The sequence below is a fragment of the Sarcophilus harrisii genome, chromosome 4, assembly GCF_902635505.1.
Source record: "Sarcophilus harrisii chromosome 4, mSarHar1.11, whole genome shotgun sequence".
Taxonomy (NCBI): Eukaryota; Metazoa; Chordata; class Mammalia; order Dasyuromorphia; family Dasyuridae; genus Sarcophilus; species Sarcophilus harrisii.
Window position 1 is genome coordinate 334,437,456 of NC_045429.1, and position 19,390 is coordinate 334,456,845.

The 19,390-nt window shown below is 35.0% G+C and overlaps 1 protein-coding gene across 1 annotated transcript in view; it reads right to left on the reverse strand.

The window, feature by feature from the left end:
* Positions 1–18,489, reverse strand: part of MED1 (mediator complex subunit 1) — a 34,346-nt gene extending 15,857 nt beyond the window's left edge. Inside the window, exons 1-9 of the mRNA XM_003768271.4 lie at positions 18,203–18,489; positions 8,093–8,199; positions 6,697–6,775; positions 5,399–5,453; positions 5,144–5,276; positions 4,408–4,436; positions 1,683–1,754; positions 513–587; positions 35–108 (exon numbers count right to left, since the gene is read on the reverse strand). Of these exons, the coding sequence (XP_003768319.1) occupies positions 35–108; positions 513–587; positions 1,683–1,754; positions 4,408–4,436; positions 5,144–5,276; positions 5,399–5,453; positions 6,697–6,775; positions 8,093–8,199; positions 18,203–18,227 (649 nt within the window). The 5' untranslated portion in view covers positions 18,228–18,489. The remainder of the gene's footprint in view (positions 1–34; positions 109–512; positions 588–1,682; positions 1,755–4,407; positions 4,437–5,143; positions 5,277–5,398; positions 5,454–6,696; positions 6,776–8,092; positions 8,200–18,202) is intronic.
* Between the last annotated feature and the right edge of the window lie 901 nt (positions 18,490–19,390).

Here is a 19,390-nt window from a genome sequence, read left to right on the forward strand (position 1 = left end):
CAGTTTTCAAAATAAGCAAAATATAATAACATACCTCCACTCCTTGGGGTGAGATATCCAACACTGCCATGAAGTATCTTGTCTAGGGGACTTGCATTGGTAGCTTTCCTATAAGACACAAGTTTTTAGTTTTACCATAAATGAGCATTAGTTTTCCTTATCAATACAGTATTTTAACTGTTTCCTTTGAACACTTTTAACTAAAATTGTGCAAGGAATAGACCCGATTCGCTATCTAGTCAAGGTAATTATTTATTTTACTATACAATGTTAATAAGAATTTACCTCTAGTCAACAAAAGATTTAGAGACTACCATAGTATTTGGTGGTTAAAATAACTAAGAGTTATGAATAATACAGAAATAATCATCAGGTATGAGTAGTACTATGTGGCAAAAGGTCCTCACTTTCAAAACAGATATATCATGTAGTTTGGGAATGAGAGAATAATAAAATTTAAGAACCACTATCCTATATATAAAAAGTGATTGTATGGCTTTAGCCAATCTTACCAGTACATAAGTGCCATTTTGGATAGATCTTGTTCTAGGGATTGGAGAGCCAAGTACATTTTAGTCTTTAATTTGCTGGAGAGAGAATTGGAAAAAGAAAAAAAAGGCAAAATAACTGTTGGCATGAAATTGTGAACATAAGAAAAGTCACTGAAATGTCCATACTCTATGACCCAAAGAACCCACTATCAAGCATCTACCCAGGGAAGTCAATTAAGAAAAACAATGTAATATACACCAAAATATTTATAGTAACACTTCTGCAGTAGCAAAGAATTGAAAATAAATTGATGAATATGATGAACACACAGAAATAAGAATACTTTAATAGTTTGAACTAACACAATGTAAAGAAAAATGAGAAAAACTATATATTAGGACAACAAATTAAAAAAGAACAATCAGAACAAAATAGAAAATGAATGCTACCAAATTTAAGTGACCACACTTGGTCTGTAAGAAGACATAAGACACTATCTTCCCTGCTTCCTGAAAGAGGTGGGTGAGTATATAACACTGGATGTTAGACCATTTACATTTGTCACTAATGCTGAACTTTCTCTCTTTTTTTTTTTTTTTTGTTAATAAGAAATTACTTGAGGGGATATGGAAGGAACATTATGGAAATGCAAATGACAAGAAAAAAACAAGATATCAATAAAATGCATTTTTAAAAATAAATTGTTTCCATCACTTAAGTGTACATGGCCAGAAAGTTAAGAAGGGAAAATAAATACATTGGAAAGGCACATTTCTGAAACACCTGAAAGGTGTCCACTAAAATTGGTTTTTTAATTTCAAATTAAAGAATCCAAACCTAGACACCAAAATCGCAAGTTCGTTTGGCAGAATCTAGATAAGGTTATTTAATGAAACTGATATTCTCATTTCACAATACTTCAATATGCTAAACCGATAATGCAATAACAAGCATTATAATCACTCACCCTTCTGCCCTTATAATCAGTTTTACAGACTTTTAAATTTAGCTTTAGGAGATTTCTGTAAATCTCAACATGGACAAAAATAGTAAAATGGATTGGTTCACAGATAATTCTAGCAATTTCTTAGCACAAAAATGTTAACACTCAAACTTTCATCAATGGCTTATAATAAAATAATGTTTTTTTTAACTCCCCCAAAAAAGAAAAAAAATTTAAAAGAACTTACTTGTCCCCTGGAAGTTTATATAGATTAACAAGGCCTTTAAGATGCTTGGAGAATTCATCAAAATTTTTCTCCCTATGGGACAGAAATGTTCAGTGAAAACATGGACAAAAAAAATTAAGCTCTAATAATTATTCATTGTAAAGAAATTGAATCTGAAGTTCTCATTTTAGTCATTTATTTTGATCTTTTTCCACACCAACTTCTTACTATATTTGCTATATAATAAAGTTCAACAATTTATGTCCCCTTTTTTCCCTGCCCTGACTCATTATTATGCTTAAGACAACAAACAGTTAAAGAAGGCAGAAAAAAAACTAAAAGACCTTGACTGATTCACATAATGAGGATGACATACTGGTCTGAATGTTGGTCACATTCCCCTGTCCTCAACTTTACCCTCTAATTTGCCTTCTATAAAACCAAAACTAGACTCTAGTCGCATTGTATATGCATCATGAAAACACCATTCTTTTTCCTTGAACAAAGGTGAAAAATCTGTCTCTAATTTAATATGCTATGCTGATAGATTACATATACATATACATATACACATATACATATATATCTATATATATATATATATTAATAAATTCCAAGTGTTAACAGAATATTGAATTGAGAGGAAGCTGGATGGTACAATGAATAGACTGCTAGACCTAGTTTTGGGAAGAGAACTGAATTCAAATCCTGCCTTAGCAACGTACTAGCTATGTCACTTGGGCAAGTCAGTTAGCCACTGTCTGCCTCAGTTTCCTCATCTGTAAAATAAGGAAAATAACAATATCTACAGTCTAAGACTGTTCTGAGGATTAAAGATGATAAAAATTTATAGAAATGTAATTTTTAATATTAATATAGTATTATTACTATGCTAAAGTTAAAGACAGATTTGAGTACTAATGTTTTAATCAATACAGTTTTCATTATTTTACATCAAAGTTTTACTTTAATTTCAAAATGAAATTTTACTGATATCAAAATTCTTTGTTATGATGGGTAGCTTGTTGTTTGACCATGTCATCAGATAAGTGATAACATGATATGCAAGTGAATTGGATTTAATTGGGGAAAGTCTGTGCAAGGTCACCTGCCTCACTTTCCCCTCCAGAGACATCTGAGTCCAGTGGCAAGAGACAGATCAGGATGAATGGAAATGGCCTTGGATACAGTGGAAGCATGATGGATAGCCCTATATGAGGGGGCTATCCAAAGGGGAAGTTAGACTATTTGCAGCTCATCATATAGAGCACTGGGCCTGGAGTCTGGAAGATTCGAGTTCAAATTGGACCTCAGGCACTTCATAGTTGTGTACCCCTAGAGAAGGAAATGGCAAACTACTCAGCATCCTTGCCAAGAAAACCCCATGGACAGTATTGGCATGATATAGTTCATAGGATCATTAAGACTCAGATGTCTTATTTCTATAATACCTAAATTTCCAGCATTTTTTATCCTTCCAGCTTCCTCTTCCTTGTGAGCCTTTCAAACAATTGGTAAGCATTTATCAAGCATCTAATATATGCCAGGGACCAAATTCAAACAATCCTTGATCTCAAGAAGCTTACACTCTAATGAGGAAGACAGCACAAAGTATAACATGAACCAAATAAAGATAGTATTCCTTGTAACAAGATGGGGGAAAGAGTTAAAATAAAACCAACCAAAATATCTAATGCATATATAGCTAACAATACATTGATATTTACAAAAACAAAAAAAATAAAAATTTCGACTTCAGTTTCCTGTTAGTATTAAGACTTTGGTAGAAGAAGTCAATAGCATACTACATTCCTTACAGAGATAAGGGACTAAGAATGTGAAATAATTCAAATACTCTAAGATTCATCTGATATGTGGATTAGCTTTTTAAATTGCTTTTGTTCCCCTTCCCCTCTGTTTTATTCTTCATTACAAGGGTTGGCTCACGGAGTAGGGAAGGAAAATAAAGGTGACATAAAAACAAAAAGATTCATTAAAGAAAGATTTTAATCCAGAACACAGAAAATGACTTTCACTTTACTCATGTTAATATTAAATAGGTATATTCTGATTATAGTTTTACCAGAATCTTTAAAACTTCCAAGCTTAAGATTTAAAATTTAATTTATTCTGTTAATATACTACATTCCAAGACACATTCATAGGATTCTGAAGGTTTAGATTTTGATGTGAAATAATAATAATTTTTTGAGAATCCTTCTTCCTAGAATCTTTGAACAGACAAACTTAAGTTTGTTTTAAGCAATAAAATATTCTTTTAAATCCAAACAACAAAGTTGTTTTCCAGTCTATAGTGAATGTAGTGACCTAAGTTAACACATTTATTCTCCATATAACTCATTCTTGAGTAGGAATTTCATGATTGGACAGAAGGAGGAAAAAGTAATGTGCCAATGAAATAGAAGCACTTAAACAAGCAGTTTTGCCAAAGGGGAAAATGTTCTCAACTTGGGCCTTACAGAAGCATATAAACAAGTTGTGTCAAACACTAACAAAAAAGTGCCTTTCTAAAAATGAAAGTTTCAAAAGATTTTCTTCATGTTACTTGGTTATTTTCTCTAAATATTCTATCATGTAGTGATTATATTTCAGATATTTTTTTTCTTTGCAGAGTTCACATCAGTTAGACCAAAATATGAAATTTTAAGCAAAGACACTGAAAACCTGCCAAAATTTTATTTTCTACAGAGAACAGAATCAAGTAATTTAAATATCATTTTCTCACCTCAGTTGTTGCACTAGCTCAGGACAGCTCTGAAAACAAATGAGACAATTTTTTTAAAAAATGTAAAAATATTTTTGAACATTTAATTTCTCCCCTATTTTCCCAGAACATCTTATAATGAAAATCTTAAATGAAAACATCCCTTTCTAAAAGTCAATCCAATAAGGATTCTGGAAAACCAATGCAAATATAGTAACTAGTTCAAAAAAGGATTACTGGGGGTGGGGTAAGATGGTGGGGAGAGGTGTCAGGGTCACTACCACAACATTTTGTTATATAACAGGTTATTCTGATATTTCTACTTTCTCATTTTGAATTGAAATTCATATTAGAACTTTTTATATTAAATTCCATATAATAACAAGCTATATGATAGAATAAAACACAATACTCAAGTAAGTCAAATTATTTAGTCCAAGGGTTAACAATCTAGGGTTCAAGCCTCTGCATATTCATAGATAGTATGAGAAGCTGTCATAGAAGTAATTTCTCTTAATGGAAAAATAATCTCTTTCTTTGGATAAGTATGATAAACCCTGGTATTCATTTCATATTTTACAGGATATAAAAGGTTACATGAAAGGAAAGGAACATATGGACTAAAAAGGGACTTGCAATGGCTCATTAAATACTTGAGCTTAAGTCAGTAAAATCCTAAGAATTATCAACCGTCTACCTTTAGTTTGTCTCCCCGTATAAGTCTAACAGTTTCCAAAGAAATCTAAGGAGCACATACCACAGGATTCTCTCCATGATGAGCTACTTTGACATCAGAAAGATGCCCTGTAGGATCTAACTGCACTTCCACATAGAACATATCTGATGTGATGTAACATTCGGTACCATTGGCACTAAGATGAGAGCCCAGTCTGATGAGAATCAAACAAATAAAAAACAATTATTAAAAAATAAATGAGGAATTCACTCCTCCTACCACCAAAGTTAACAATGACTTAAATGTTTCTATGTCTATAGTTATAAAATGACTTACGCATTTTGTCTTGCTATAGACTCCAAACGGTCAGTCATTGCTGGCAAAGATGTCACTAAAAAAAGGAAAAAATTACTTTCATCAAGAAGGTTCAAAGTCAAGCTAGTTAGCACATTGTTATATACTCCTTGACAGTGGATCACTGTCAGCCATCTAAATGACCCTCCAAAACACATCCATGTGGGAAGTTAAACTGCTGCTGAGCTTCATAGGCATTGGAGTAGTACCAAGATCTGCAGGAAAGCTAGTTCTAACCAGGGTTAAAACAAGTAATATCTATTCAAAAAGTAAAGCCTTAACTTCCCCATCCAAACATTTGTTCTGATAGTATTAAAAAAAGGAGCAACATCAAACACACAGGAAGAATAAACAATTCAGCTGATCTAGTCTTACTGGTGACAAGTCAAATGTCTGAAAATGAAGAGTATAATAGTTGTCAAACTGAGTATCTGAATTCATTTTAAATCTTTTGATTATTTTCCTATAAATATTGTGCATTAATAATAAAAAAATTTCTTTTTTTTTTTGATATCAAAATGCACCTACCTTTCTTTTTATTTATTTATTTATTTTTTTAAATTTAATAGCCTTTTATTTACAGGATATATACATGGGTAACTTTACAGCATTAACAATTGCCAAACCTCTTGTTCCAATTTTTCACCACTTACCCCCCCACCCCCTCCCCTAGATGGTAGGATGACCAGTAGATGTTAAATATAATAATAAAAAAATTTCAATCAAAGTGTTAATTGTTGTTTATTTTACTTCTAAAGTAACAAGCTATTCATTATAAAGAGAACACAAAGCCCTAAATCCAAGCAATTCACATTTAACTCTTACCACTGCTCTTTTTTAGTCACTGTCATTAAAAATCAGGGCTAAAAGGAGAGGCTTACAAAATTTAAGCAGTTTTTCACATTTAATTGTTTTAGGCTTTGTCACATTTAGAAGTCAAAAAACACAAATTTGTCTTTTTAGTGCAAATTATAAGAAACTGACCTTGATAGAACGCTTTAAGAATTACAAAGAATATATATTATTTTATTTGGTCCTCACAATAAGAGATAAATGAGGTAGGCTCAACACTAAAGGCGTTATCCTTGATTGACAGATGAAGAAACTGAGATTCAAGTGAGGCATCAAGCCAAAAAGTATTAGAGGTAGCAGTTCAGATCCAGGTTTTTTTTCCGACTCCAAAGTATGAAGCTCTTTCCATTAAGCTTTCTTGTCTCTCCTGTATCATATAATATCTGAAGGTAGGGCAAGGGTTATTTATTTGAAGGGTACAGACAAACCTTTGAGTGCTTTCTGCAAGGTCTCCAAACAGCTAACCAAATACTGGTGCCCACCAGTACTCATCACAACCCGCTTTTCCTATATAAAGGGAAAAGAAAATACTGAATAAATCTTACTGGTAACCACTAAATTATAGAAAAATCTCACTATCATAAAAAAACCTGGTATTTATATGAGACTTCATAGACATTATATAGCATAGACAAGACCAGTCCCTATCCAGTACTCTGCTACTAGACTGTAACCCATGGCATTTACTCTAAAGTCAAGTACAATATTAGCATATATATAGTATGCCTTGTATAGTGACAATAATAACAAAACATTTATATTGAACTTTAAATCTAAGAAGTATTCACTATACATTATTCACTAGAGCTTCACCTCCATGAGACTGATAAGATAAAAATGTACCAATTTTTAAAATGAAAAAATTAAGTTTGAAAAATTAAGTTTGAAAAATTAAGCAAAATATAGGTAGTGTCAGAGGTAGGATTAAAATCGAAATCTTCCTAATTCCATGTCCAGCATCGTAAAAAAGAAACTGAGAACCCTTTCTGGGAAAAAATAAAAACAAAACAAACCACTCTTATTAAAGAAATAAAGACAATGATCTGCAGTCTACCCATTATGGTCCAAGATCCCCAAGTTAATTATAAGTCTCTTAATTCATGTATGATACAACAAAATCCTCTAAAAAAATGATTTGTATAAATTGTAAAATTACAACTTGCAGGTCTTTATGTCCTCATCTTTATTCTTTCCTATGGCATACTACGTTTGTTCTTTCCAAGACGTCTCAATTAGCCTTTTACAGAGCTTTCTTCATCAAGTCCCTTCACTTTCAGAGGGCTTTCTTACTTCATCTTTTTAATTAACATACAGGTATAATTATTATGGTCTAATACTTAAAATACAAGCTTTATGATGGTTATAGTCACACTCCTAAGACTGGCTAACACAGGTATTCACCTGGGACTACATCACAGTTTCAGTTATACAGGTTTTCATCAAGCACTATACTCTTAGAATAAGTAATTATGTTATGTATACTATTAAAATGATTGTAGCTGATAAATGGTTAGCAAAGCAAAGCACTCAAGGCACTGATTATTCATCTTTCCTGTTATAGAAATAAATCTATACCAAACTGTCTTATAAGATGCTGAATTTTTTAAACATTGAAACTAATTGAACTTCATAACCACCTCAAAGCTGGATCTCTGAAGTTGATAGCAACAGTATAAAGACTATAATATAACAAATTAAAAGAAAAGAAAATTGCAGAAGGCATTTCATGAAATATAACAGTTTGAATGAATTCATGATTCCATGATTTTCCAAATAATATGTTAAAGCATCTTTTAGCAAAACACAAATTTTCAACCCCCTTACCGTAACTTGACGAATGAGCTTAAAGGTTTCACTCCAAGGTCTGTTTTGATTAAATTTTGCATGGAGTCTTTCCAAAAGGGAACTCATCTTAGTCATTTTTTCAGCCTCTACAATATAAACAGAGATATAATTAGGAAATCTTAGTTATACCATGTTCTACTACTCTTTCTTTTCTTGCAAAATATTTATAGTCATGTCAACACCATCAATGCTTGATTATAAGCAAACCCAACTAAAAGGCCTTTTGATCAACTGCCTAACATGCAGATTGGATAGATGAGCAGGATCAGGTAGCAATAAGACTTTATTTAACATCATGTATTTGTGGGACCCCCCCCCAAAAAAAGTCAGTAGATGTGTCACATCAAATGAATCTCAAAAAGACTATTTAAAATAAAATATGCTCGGTGTTACAAAGATACACAAATTGATGACCATAGCTAAGGAAGTTATAACTGAGCTGTAATGCTGTTCAACCAAATAAAGAGAATAAGCAGAAGGCCACCTCGATTTCATACTGTCAAGACAGTGCTAAGGAATCTCTTGTAGCAAATTTATGTCATAAATTTGAATATGGCTTTCAGTCTAGTTGGCATTTGGACAAAATTCAAAAACATTTATAATATGCTCCAAAGTGCAGACTACAGTTCTAAGCCCTAAAGAAGATATAACTGTTTCTGCCTCACAAAGCTTATAGTTTAGAAAAGGAATAAGAGAAACACATAACTATGATATGTTATATGATTACATAAGAGAACTATAAATGTATAAATATGCTACATGATACACCAAAAAGCTGACTGTTTTCAACCATATGGAGAAACTTTAAGATATTAGGGCTTAGAACCTGGAGAACAATTGATACAATAACTAACAATACAAACAACTCGGAAAAACTTTAACAATTTTTATCAACAAAATGATCAATCACAATTCAAGAAGACACATAATGAAACATTTTGCTCCCCTCCTGAGACAAGCTTAATATAAATTGAAACAAAATTTTTGGATATATGATCATGCAAGAATTTGTTTTGCTTTTATATAATCACATTTGTGATAAAGATTTGGGGGGGTTTCTTGCTGTAATTGTTCAGGTTTTGTTTATTGGTTTTGCTTTTTTCATTGGGGTTAAGAAAGGAGTACAACAAAAGGAGGTAGAAGAATAGAAGGTAAATCTTCCTTTGAAAATAAAACTTAATATTTAAAAAAAAAAAAACAGCATAAGAGAGAATAGAAGATTCATTAAAGAAGTACCATGAAGCCTTTCCTTCCTTCTATTTTTTGTTAGGAGGTAACTGCAATAATCCTTATTTTAAGGATTATTTTAAGAAAGGAGAGAAAGGAATAAGAATGTCCAGCCTGGAAGGTTATGAAGGCAAAGAAATCCAGAGTTATAGCTAGTTAAAGAAGCAAAGGTAGATTTGGAGGCAATGAAAATAACAGTAAGAGAGATGGATAGTGGAGCATAAGAAAGGATCAAGGAACCAAAGGTCAGGATAAGAACATGAACAGATGTGTTATTTATTTTAGAGACACAACATGATGGAGATTTGGAAGATGTGTATGTGGGTTCCAATACCTCCTGGTTATTTGGGAAAGCTATTTAATTTCATAGAACTTCATTTCCTCATTTAAAAAATGGAAATTATAATACTTACAATAGCAAGCAGAATGATCTAGTGAAAAGAGCACTGACTCTAGAGTCAAAGAGTCTCAGTTCAGATTCCATCTCTGACGCTAACTACCTGTGTGACTTTGTGCACTTAACTTCACTAGGCTTCAGTTTACTCATCTGTAAAAGGAGGAGGCCAACACCCCTTCCAGCTCTAAATTTATGATTCTATGAACACCTACCTCAAAGCATTTTTGTAAATAAAATGTTCTGCAAACTTCAAAGTCTTATAAAATGCCAAGACTTTATTATTCAACAAATATTTATTAGGTACCTATGTACAAAATATTAAGGCTACAAAAAAATTAATTGTTGCCTTCTGTGGAGGAGAGGGTATGTGAATACAATAGGCATGCAAATACATAAATATAGGGTAATTAAAGGCGAGAGAAAGCATTAACAACTGAGTGGGTCAGTAAGGAAGACTTCCAAGTAAAAGCTGGGCCTTTTAGTTGAGCTCTGAAGAATGTATATTCCCACCAGGGGATTGTCTATCCAATGGCACAGAGATGGAATATGTGTTTGGGAGAATAGCTACTAGGCCAGTTAGACTGAAATCCAAAGAATATGAAGGGAAATAAAATGAAAAATAGGAGCCAAGATATAAGGACTTTAAATTCCTAGTTAAGGAGCTTGTATTTTATTTCAAAAACACAGGTAGAAACTAAAGTTAAAAGCAGGAGAATGGCAATTTTCAGATGTGATTTGTGAAGATTATTATAGCTACTATGGAACAATAACTAGAGAAAGAAAAGAGGAGAAGCAAATAACGTTTTTATAATATTTCAAGATGCTAATACAAAAATCCAGATGAGAGACAGGTCTGAACTAAGGTGGTAGCAGTTTTAGTGGAGTTAATAGAGTATATATGTGATGTTATGGAAATAAAACTGGCAAGTCTTGGTAACTGATTAACTGTAGAAGGAAAAGGAAATAAAAAATGACTACATAGTTTTGAACTTAATGGGATAACTGTAGTGCTTTCAACAGAAACAGAAAAAGGAACATCTGAAATAGGTTGCAGAATGTGGGGAAGAGGTAAGGAAAATGAATTCTGTCTTAAACACATTAAGTTTGAAATGTCTAGGGAATATTCAGGAGGAGTCAACAATGCAAGACTGTAATTTGAGGAAAAGACAAATAACATCTTAACTTCCCTTTATAATTACACAAAACTTGATTTTATTTTTAGGCTATCTTAAAAGTCTAATGATGAAAAATTTCAGAGAGAAGCATATTTTCAGTCTTTTAAATTCTTTTATAGTAGTCTTTTAAATTCTTGTAGTTGTGGTCATCAATAATCAACAAGCATTTATTAAGCATCTACTATATGCGAACTACTGACTAAATTCTGAAGAAAAAGAAGAGACAAAAACAGTCCCTGTTTCAAGGAATTCACAATCTAATTGGAAGACAATATGCAAGCAATTAGGTACAAGTAAAATATATAAGGGGTAAATTATAAACAGTCTTAGAAGGCAAAATTAAGGAGAACTGGGAAAGGTTTCTTTCTTTTTTAAATAGTATTTTTCCTCCTCATTACATATCAAAACAATTTTTAGCATTCATTTTAACAAGACTTCGAAATCCAAATTTTTCTCCCTCCTTTTTTATCTTCCTCTCTTTCTAAAACCGTAGGCAATTTGATATGTTAGGCATATGCTATGATGTAAAAAAAAAAAAAAAAATCCATATTAATCACAGTTGTAAAAGAAGAAACAGATCAAAAGGGAAAAACCAAGAAGAATAAGGTAAATGAAAAAAAGTATGCTTTAATTTGCATTCAGATTCCATCAGTTTTTTAACTGAATGTGGATAGTATTTTCTTTCGTTAAGTCCTTTTTGTAATTGTTTTGAATCACTGTGTTAAGATGAAGGACCAAAAGATGTTAAGAAAAAGAAATCAGTATCTATACAGAACCTTAATTTATCTTATTACCTACTTTCTAAACCACCACCACTACTACTACTACTACTACTACTACTAAATTCTTCTATAGCTAGATAATATTTCACACTTAGTTAACATATTCCTTCTCACCAGAAAAAGATTACTACTTCTTTTCCACCCAAAATTCCTCTTCCTTCCTTGGTTTGCCAAAATAATCAATATCAGACAGTGCTTTCATATAGATGGAGACTTAAATTCATGCCCTAAACTAAAAAGTTTCCTGAATACTGATGAAAAATTTCAATGACCAGTATCCCCCTAAAATGATCTCATAGACTATTATGTCCAAGTCAAACTTTTCTCCTCACACTGCTTCCCCCAGGTCCTGTTCCACCTGGCTGCAAGTTATCTTGATCTGTACATCTCATCAAGACCTCAAATTCAACATATACAAAACTGAACATCATTTCTCCCCTCTTCCCCAATCTCCAAATCTCCCTAATTTCTCTATTTCTATTGATGGCACCACCTTTTTCTCCTACTATGACAGGCTAATGCTGTCTTTGATTTTTCCCTTTCAGTCATCTCTTATGTATCTAGTTAGTTGCCAAGTCGTATCACTTCTATCTCCACAATCTCTCTCATCAAGGTATTTTTCTCTTCTCCAGCTACAATTACCTAACTCTGGGCCCCATAATCAAGAATGGATCTTAACTTCTGTTTCTAAACTATTTAATGTCCAATCTATTCCACACTAATAACCAAGTAACCTCTCTATGATAATAATATCCCTTGTACTTTTTAAAAGCTTGCAGTAGCCCTCCAAATAAAATGTGAACTATATTAACAAACAAATGACATTAAAAGGTGTATTATAAATACTTAGAATGACCAATTTTATCAGCAGAGACACAGATACATATCTCCTTCCTTTTGTTAGGGAGACCATTGCACCAAATACTGTAAATGCAATTGGATTTGGTGTAGGTATGGGTTTAGCTGTTTTTGTTACAAGAGAACACCCTGGCTGGTAGATGAAAGAGAATGTATGTCACAATAATATGTTATAAATACAAAACCAAAAAATATCAACCAACATTTTTATTTAAAGTAAGCATACTACTTATTGTGTATCTAATTTATATTTTAATATATTTAACATCTACTGGTCATCCTGCCATCTAGGGGAGGGGGTGGGGGGTGGGGTAAGAGGTGAAAAATTGGAACAAGAGGTTTGGCAATTGTTAATGCTGTAAAGTTACCCATGTATATATCCTGTAAATAAAAGGCTATTAAATAAAAATAAAAATAAAAAAAATTTAAAAAAATAAAAATAAAAATAAAAATAAAGTAAGCATACTAAGAATGTGGCAGCCCTCTTTGTAGTGGCCAGAAACTGGAAACTGAGTGGATGCCCATCAATTGGAGAATGGCTGAATAAATTGTAGTATATGAATATTATGGAATATTATTGTTCTATAAGAAATGACAAGCAGGATGATTTCAGAAAGGCCTGGAGAAACTTACATGAACTGATGCTTCAAAAACAATACTATATGATGATCAATTCTGATGAACTTCAACAATGAGATTAACCAAATCAGTGTCAAAAGAGCAGAAATGAACTGAACCATCTACATCCAGCTAAATAACTCTGGGAAATGAGTATGAACCTCTACATAGAATTCCCAATCCCTCTATTTTGTCCACCTGCATTTTTTTTCTTTCACAGGCTAATTGTACACTATTTCAAAGTCCGATTCTTTTTGAACAGCAAAATAACTGTATGGACATGTATACATATGCTGTATTTAACTTATACTTTAACATATTTAACATGTATTGGTCAACCTGCCATCTGGGGGAAGGAGGGGAAAAGTTGGAACAAAAGAACTTGCAATTGTTAAAAAAAAAAAGACACTATTATGATCCAAGCATTGTGTTGAATACTGGAATATATAAACAAAATTAAATTTAAAAATAATAATACAAAAAAAATAAAAAATAAAAAAACTAGGTAAGCATACTTTTGACCCTGACATTAAAGGAATTTCACAATCTAGCATTGCTAACTAGCCCATTATCATCTCATGTATGGGTCATTTGACTTATCCTGCTATGGATCCTAGTCTAAAACAAGTGGGGAGGGGGAGCCAAGATGGCAGAGTAAAAGTAGGAACTCTCTCAACTTCTCCAAATTCCTTTAAATAATGACTCTAAACAAATTTTAGAGCATCAGAACGTTCCAAAAGACAAACTACAACATTTTCCAGCAGAAAAGAATTTAAAAAATCAGCTGGAAAAGTCTATGACACCAGGGTGGGAGTCCAGCATGCAAAACCTGTGAAGGCCACCCCAGCACAGTTCTGGACTTAGCTCCGACCCCTGGTGGACCCCAGTGTTAGTGAGGCAGGACCTCTAAGTGCTAGAGGCTTCTGGACCTCTCAACCCAGGAATACCATGGAAGACTCAGAAGGTCAGTGGAGAGTATCTGTGACAATAGGATGGGAGTCTATTGTGCAGTCCCAGTGCAGGGTCCCCAGTCCCAGGATCCGAGCACCAGCAAAGCAGAACTCTGTTGATTCAGAAATCTTACAGCTACTGTGGGGCAGGGGCACTCATAACAGCTTCAAGACACAAAAAGAGTACTCCTGGTCAGGTTCCTGGAAGGACATCTGAAAAGAGCTGCACAAAACCCCTTAAAGCTTGAGACAGTGCACCTTCCACCCTAGAAACAGACCCCTATTGTAACAAAGAATTAAAAGTCAAGCAACAGGCTAGGAAAATAGACAACAAAACAGTTTCTGACCATTTAAAGTTATTATGATGACAAGAAAGATCAAAACACACTCAGAAGATGATAACAAAGTCAAAGCTCTTACATCCAAAGCCTCTAAGAAAAATAAGAATTGAGCTCAAGATATGGAAGAGCTCAAAAGGAATTTTGAAAATCAAGTAAGAGAGAGAGAGGAAAAACTGGATTAAGAGAGGTGCAAAAGGAAATGCAAAAAAAAAGCTAATGAGGAAAATGCCTTAAAAAGCCAAAATTGACCAATTGAGAAAGGAGGTACAAAGGCTCACTGAGGAAAATACTTCCTTAAAAAACAGAAATGACCAAATGGAAATTAATGACTTCATGAGAACTCAAGCTACAATAAAGCAAAAGGAAAGGGGAAGAGGAAGGGGAAAGAAAAGGGGAAAGAAAAGGGGGAAGGAAAGAAAAACTAGGAAAAACTGTGAAACATCTCACTGGAAAAACAACTGACCTGAAAATTAGTTCCAGGAGAGAATTTAAAAATTATTGGTCTACCTGAAAGTCATGACCAAAAAAGGAACCTGGACATCGTTTTTCAAGAAATTATCAAGGAAAACTGTCCTGATATTCTAGAAGCAGAGAGTAAAGTAGAAATTGAAAGAATCTACTGATCATCTCCTGAAAGAGACCCCAAAATGAAAACTCCCAGGAATATTATAGCCAAATCCCTAGCCTAAAACAAGTAACAGCACATCTGACCTCTCTTGTTTTTCAAAACCTTCAATTCCTGGGGCAGCTAGATGGTGCAGTAGATAAGAGTACCATAGGAAATATTTGGGAAGGCACCTGTGCTACTACTTCAGTTATGGAGAGAAAAGTACCTAAGTATTAAAGCATTTTCAGTAATTTTAGTGAATACTGTCGAAGCCTGAATTTTCACAAATTTTATATTTCAGCAAAACTCAACTACTTTATATCTCTCATTATGCATCTTCCATCTTGAACTCTTCTGTTTTCATGCTTTTAGTTCATGCCATCTACTCTACTTGGAATTAATTTGCCCCAACATCACTCTTAAGGATCTCATCTGTCAGTTCATTCATGGCATTTTCTCTGCTCTCACTCTGTTCTGAGTGAAAAATGTACACCTTTTCAAATTTCTTACTGTATTTTGCCTAAATCTCTCTTGTGCATTTATTATTAACAAGTTCAAAACAGAACTCATCTTCTCCCTTAAAAACCCAACTTCTCCCAACTTCCCTGTTTCTGCCAAGAGCACAATAAATCTTCTATAATAATCAATTTCCCAAACTTGACATCATCCTTGATTTTGCTCTCCTTCAAAACACATTTTAAGCCAGCTGGCACGTATTTCCAACTTTGTCTATATTTTTTCCATTTGTCCTCTTCTCTCCACTAATTCAACTCTTTGAGGATATTGAGTGTTTCGATTTCCCCTTTAAATCTCTAGTATTTAACACAGTGCCTGGCACATAGTAGGCACTTAATGAACACCTGCTGACTGACAGATTCAGGCTCTCACTACCTCTAACCTGGACCACTGCAATAGCTTAACTAATCTTCCTATTTTCAATCTCTCTTTTTTCCAATACATCCTCTATACAGCCTTCAAATTAACAGTCCAAAAGCACAGGTCTGATTATGTCACACTCCTGCTCAAGAAGGTTCAATGGCTCCCTATTGTTTCCAGGACATTTAATGTCTTGTCTTTAGCATATTTCACCAGACTACTATCACCATATTCCTCTTCATACATTGCACAGGATGTTAACACTCCTCCCCATGTCTGGAATGTTGTCTTTTCTTGCTACTGCTTCTTGGAATCTCTAGCTCCATTCAAAACTCAGCTCAATTGCCACCTCTCTACATGAAGCTGTGATGATTTCCTGCTCCCCTCCCCCAAGTCATTATTTTTATATATATTTGCACTTATCTATGTATTATATATATTTAGTTTCTTCCAGCAGAATTAGTTTCATTTTGTATCTATTAAAAAGTACCTAACATATTGCTTTAATAAATATCATGTTCTTAAGCAGTACTTGTGGAATTAAATCTCACTAGACCTTGTATCAGAACTTTACACTAGGCTTTTCCTCTCATTGAATTGTAAACAGCATCTGTGCCTTATCTCTCAAGAAGCAGTGACATTATGATGGAATGCTGGATTTCAGAAAGACAAGCACTTAAATCTAGCCTGAGATACTACCTACCTAAAAGCAATCACATAAGGTAACTCCTTTCAGCCTCAGTTCCCTCATCTGTAAAAGGACAGAGATTAGATCAGTGATCTCATTGATAGAAGGAACTCCCAGAAGAGAAAATCCCCTCTATTAATTCAAGTTAGTACACCTTCTCTTGTTGTTGCCTGGAACACTAAGAGATGAAATGATTTGCTCAGGGTCACACCCTCAATATGAAGAGATGGAACTTGAACTCAGATCTTTCTGCTTTTTAGGATCGCATTCTCCTAGGCCATGTTTCTTTTAAAGGAAGATAATGATACCATCTACATTACATGTTTCAGGGAAGAATATGCTATTACTAGTTGGTTTTGTTTTGAGAGAACTTTGTAATTTGATCCAACAGGATTTATCAATCATCACAGTGCTAGATACTTGGGAAGACAAAAGAAAACAAGATTAAACAGAAACAATCCCTACTCTCAAGGAGTTTATTATTTTCTAACATAGGGAAACAACACAAGCAAATACAAAACAATACAAAGTAATGAGAAAAGGCACTGTGGACTGGATAACCATGAATGGGGGAGAGAGGGTGGGAGGAGAAATGTCAAGGCAGGGAGAACAATGGAAGAGCAAGTCTTAAGGGGAGGGGAAAGTAGTAGGAGAATCTGAATATTTATTGAAAAGTATCCACTATATCAAAACAAAGTGTAATAATAATAGGTAGCTAACATAACTTATAGTGAATAAAGCACTGAAAATGGAATCAGGAAGACCTGAGTAAGTTCAAATCTTGTCTCACTAGTTGGATAACCCTGAGCAAGTTAATCTGCCTTAAATTCAGCTTCTTCTTCTGTAAAATGAAGATAATATCTCACAGGATTGTTTTGAAGATAAAATGAGAAAATCTATATACACAAGCTTTACAAACATCAACACATTATATAAATGCTAACTTTAAGGCAGCTGGATGATGCAGTAGAGCACTGAATCTACTGTCTGTAAAGATGTAAATTCAAATCGTTTCAGTCACTTATGAGCTCTCTGTAAATCTAAAACGTTTGCCTCAGTTTCTTGTCTAAAAATGGAAATATTAACAACGTACCTCCCAAGATTTTTGTGAAGATGAAATAGTGTTTGGTTTATAAAGTGCTTTGCAAACTCTAGAGCACTATCTATTATTCATGCTACCTATACAGTTGTGCTTCCCTCTCCCCCCCAAAATGAAGCAACGAATCCCACATTCGACCAGATGACTGTCCTAGTTACAAGGTAGCCCCTTTCTCGGCACAGCTTTCTGCCTGTATAGCTTTTGAGTGTCTGGCATTTATCTGGTGATGCCCTTCTGCGTTCCCCCCACAAAGAGCTTCCCAGAGGTTGAAAGTCAGACCAGAATAGGGGGTCCCCGAGGCCACAAATGACCAGCCCCTCCCCTCGCGACCTCCCGCCTGGCAGGCGGCAGCAGAGCAGACAGCGTATTCTATCCTCCAGGCACAGCACGGGCTCTGCCCCACTGCAGGGGACACACCCATTTCCCTCCGCACCAGTCCGGGCCGGGCTCCTGCAGACTCCGAATACTCACCTTCTGCCTCCCCCTGAGCCTTCATCCCGGAGGCGGGGAGGGAAGGCCTTCGCCCGCCACACAACGGGAGACACCCTTCCTCACCCACCAGTGGCGGGGCTGAGCTGCCTCAGGCTTCCCGGGGCGCTGGGCTCCGGGGCCGCCCGCTCCGCCCCCCGCCCCCGGGAGGCTCAGTCCGAAGCCGCCGGCGGCAAAAGTTGAAGGGTGCCCGCGGCCGCCGCCATCTTCCCAACGGATCCTTCCCAAGACTCGCGAGAGCAGTGTGGAGCCGGCGTAAGGACGTGCGTACGTAAATAATGCGTGCCTGGTGCGGAAAGGACCGTGCAAGCAAAGCTCGCGGAAAGTGGTTCACGAGATTTCGCCGAGTTCCTCTTCCGCTTTCTGGGGGTGGGAGGGAGGGCTGGGGGCGGGTGGTTTTTGCCATTGGTGCTTGAGGCCAGCGTCCTGGGTCCTTAAGTTCTGGGCGTTTGGGAAAGTAAGCGCCTGCAGAAATGTTTCCAATTCAGACAGCCCGAAAGTTTACTAAATAAAGCCTTTTGTCAGTGAAAGGCTCACTCCCCTCTCATCACTATCATCACCGCTGCTAGTTCTTTAGGGCTTGGAGCTTGCAAAGAATTCCTCGTACTTGATATAAGATATGGAGCAACCTTGCGAGGTAGGTAGTGGCGATCTTCACTTTACAGGGAAGCGAACTTTAGCGGTAGGGTTTTAAAGTTTGGAGGGACTTTTCAGGTAATTCAGCCCAATGCTTTGGCATTGCAGAAATGAAAACATCTAGGTTAGCGCAGTCAGCCTGCAATATTAAGGCCGTACAATACTAGTTGCTGGAGGATGCTTATACAAGAACGCGTTGGCCTTTGCCCTCAAAGAACTTAAACTCTAGTAATGTTTGAGTTGCCTGAGTTCACACAGGTAATAAAGAGCAAAGATGGGATTTGAAACCGGGCTCTAGCTCTGGACTGTTGCATTTTGACTTTTCATCTTACAGGTCTGTGTACAAAGGTCATGGGTTTAGTAAGTAATAGAACCAGAACTTAAAAATATGTCTCATGACTCACTAGTCCAGTGCACTTTTTATTTCGTGAAGAAACCACCCCCCCCCTTTTTTTTTTTTTGATAGTCACCCAAAAGCCTTAGGTTAGAAATAACCATTTTTCCAGCTTCACAATTCTGATGTAAAAATGGATT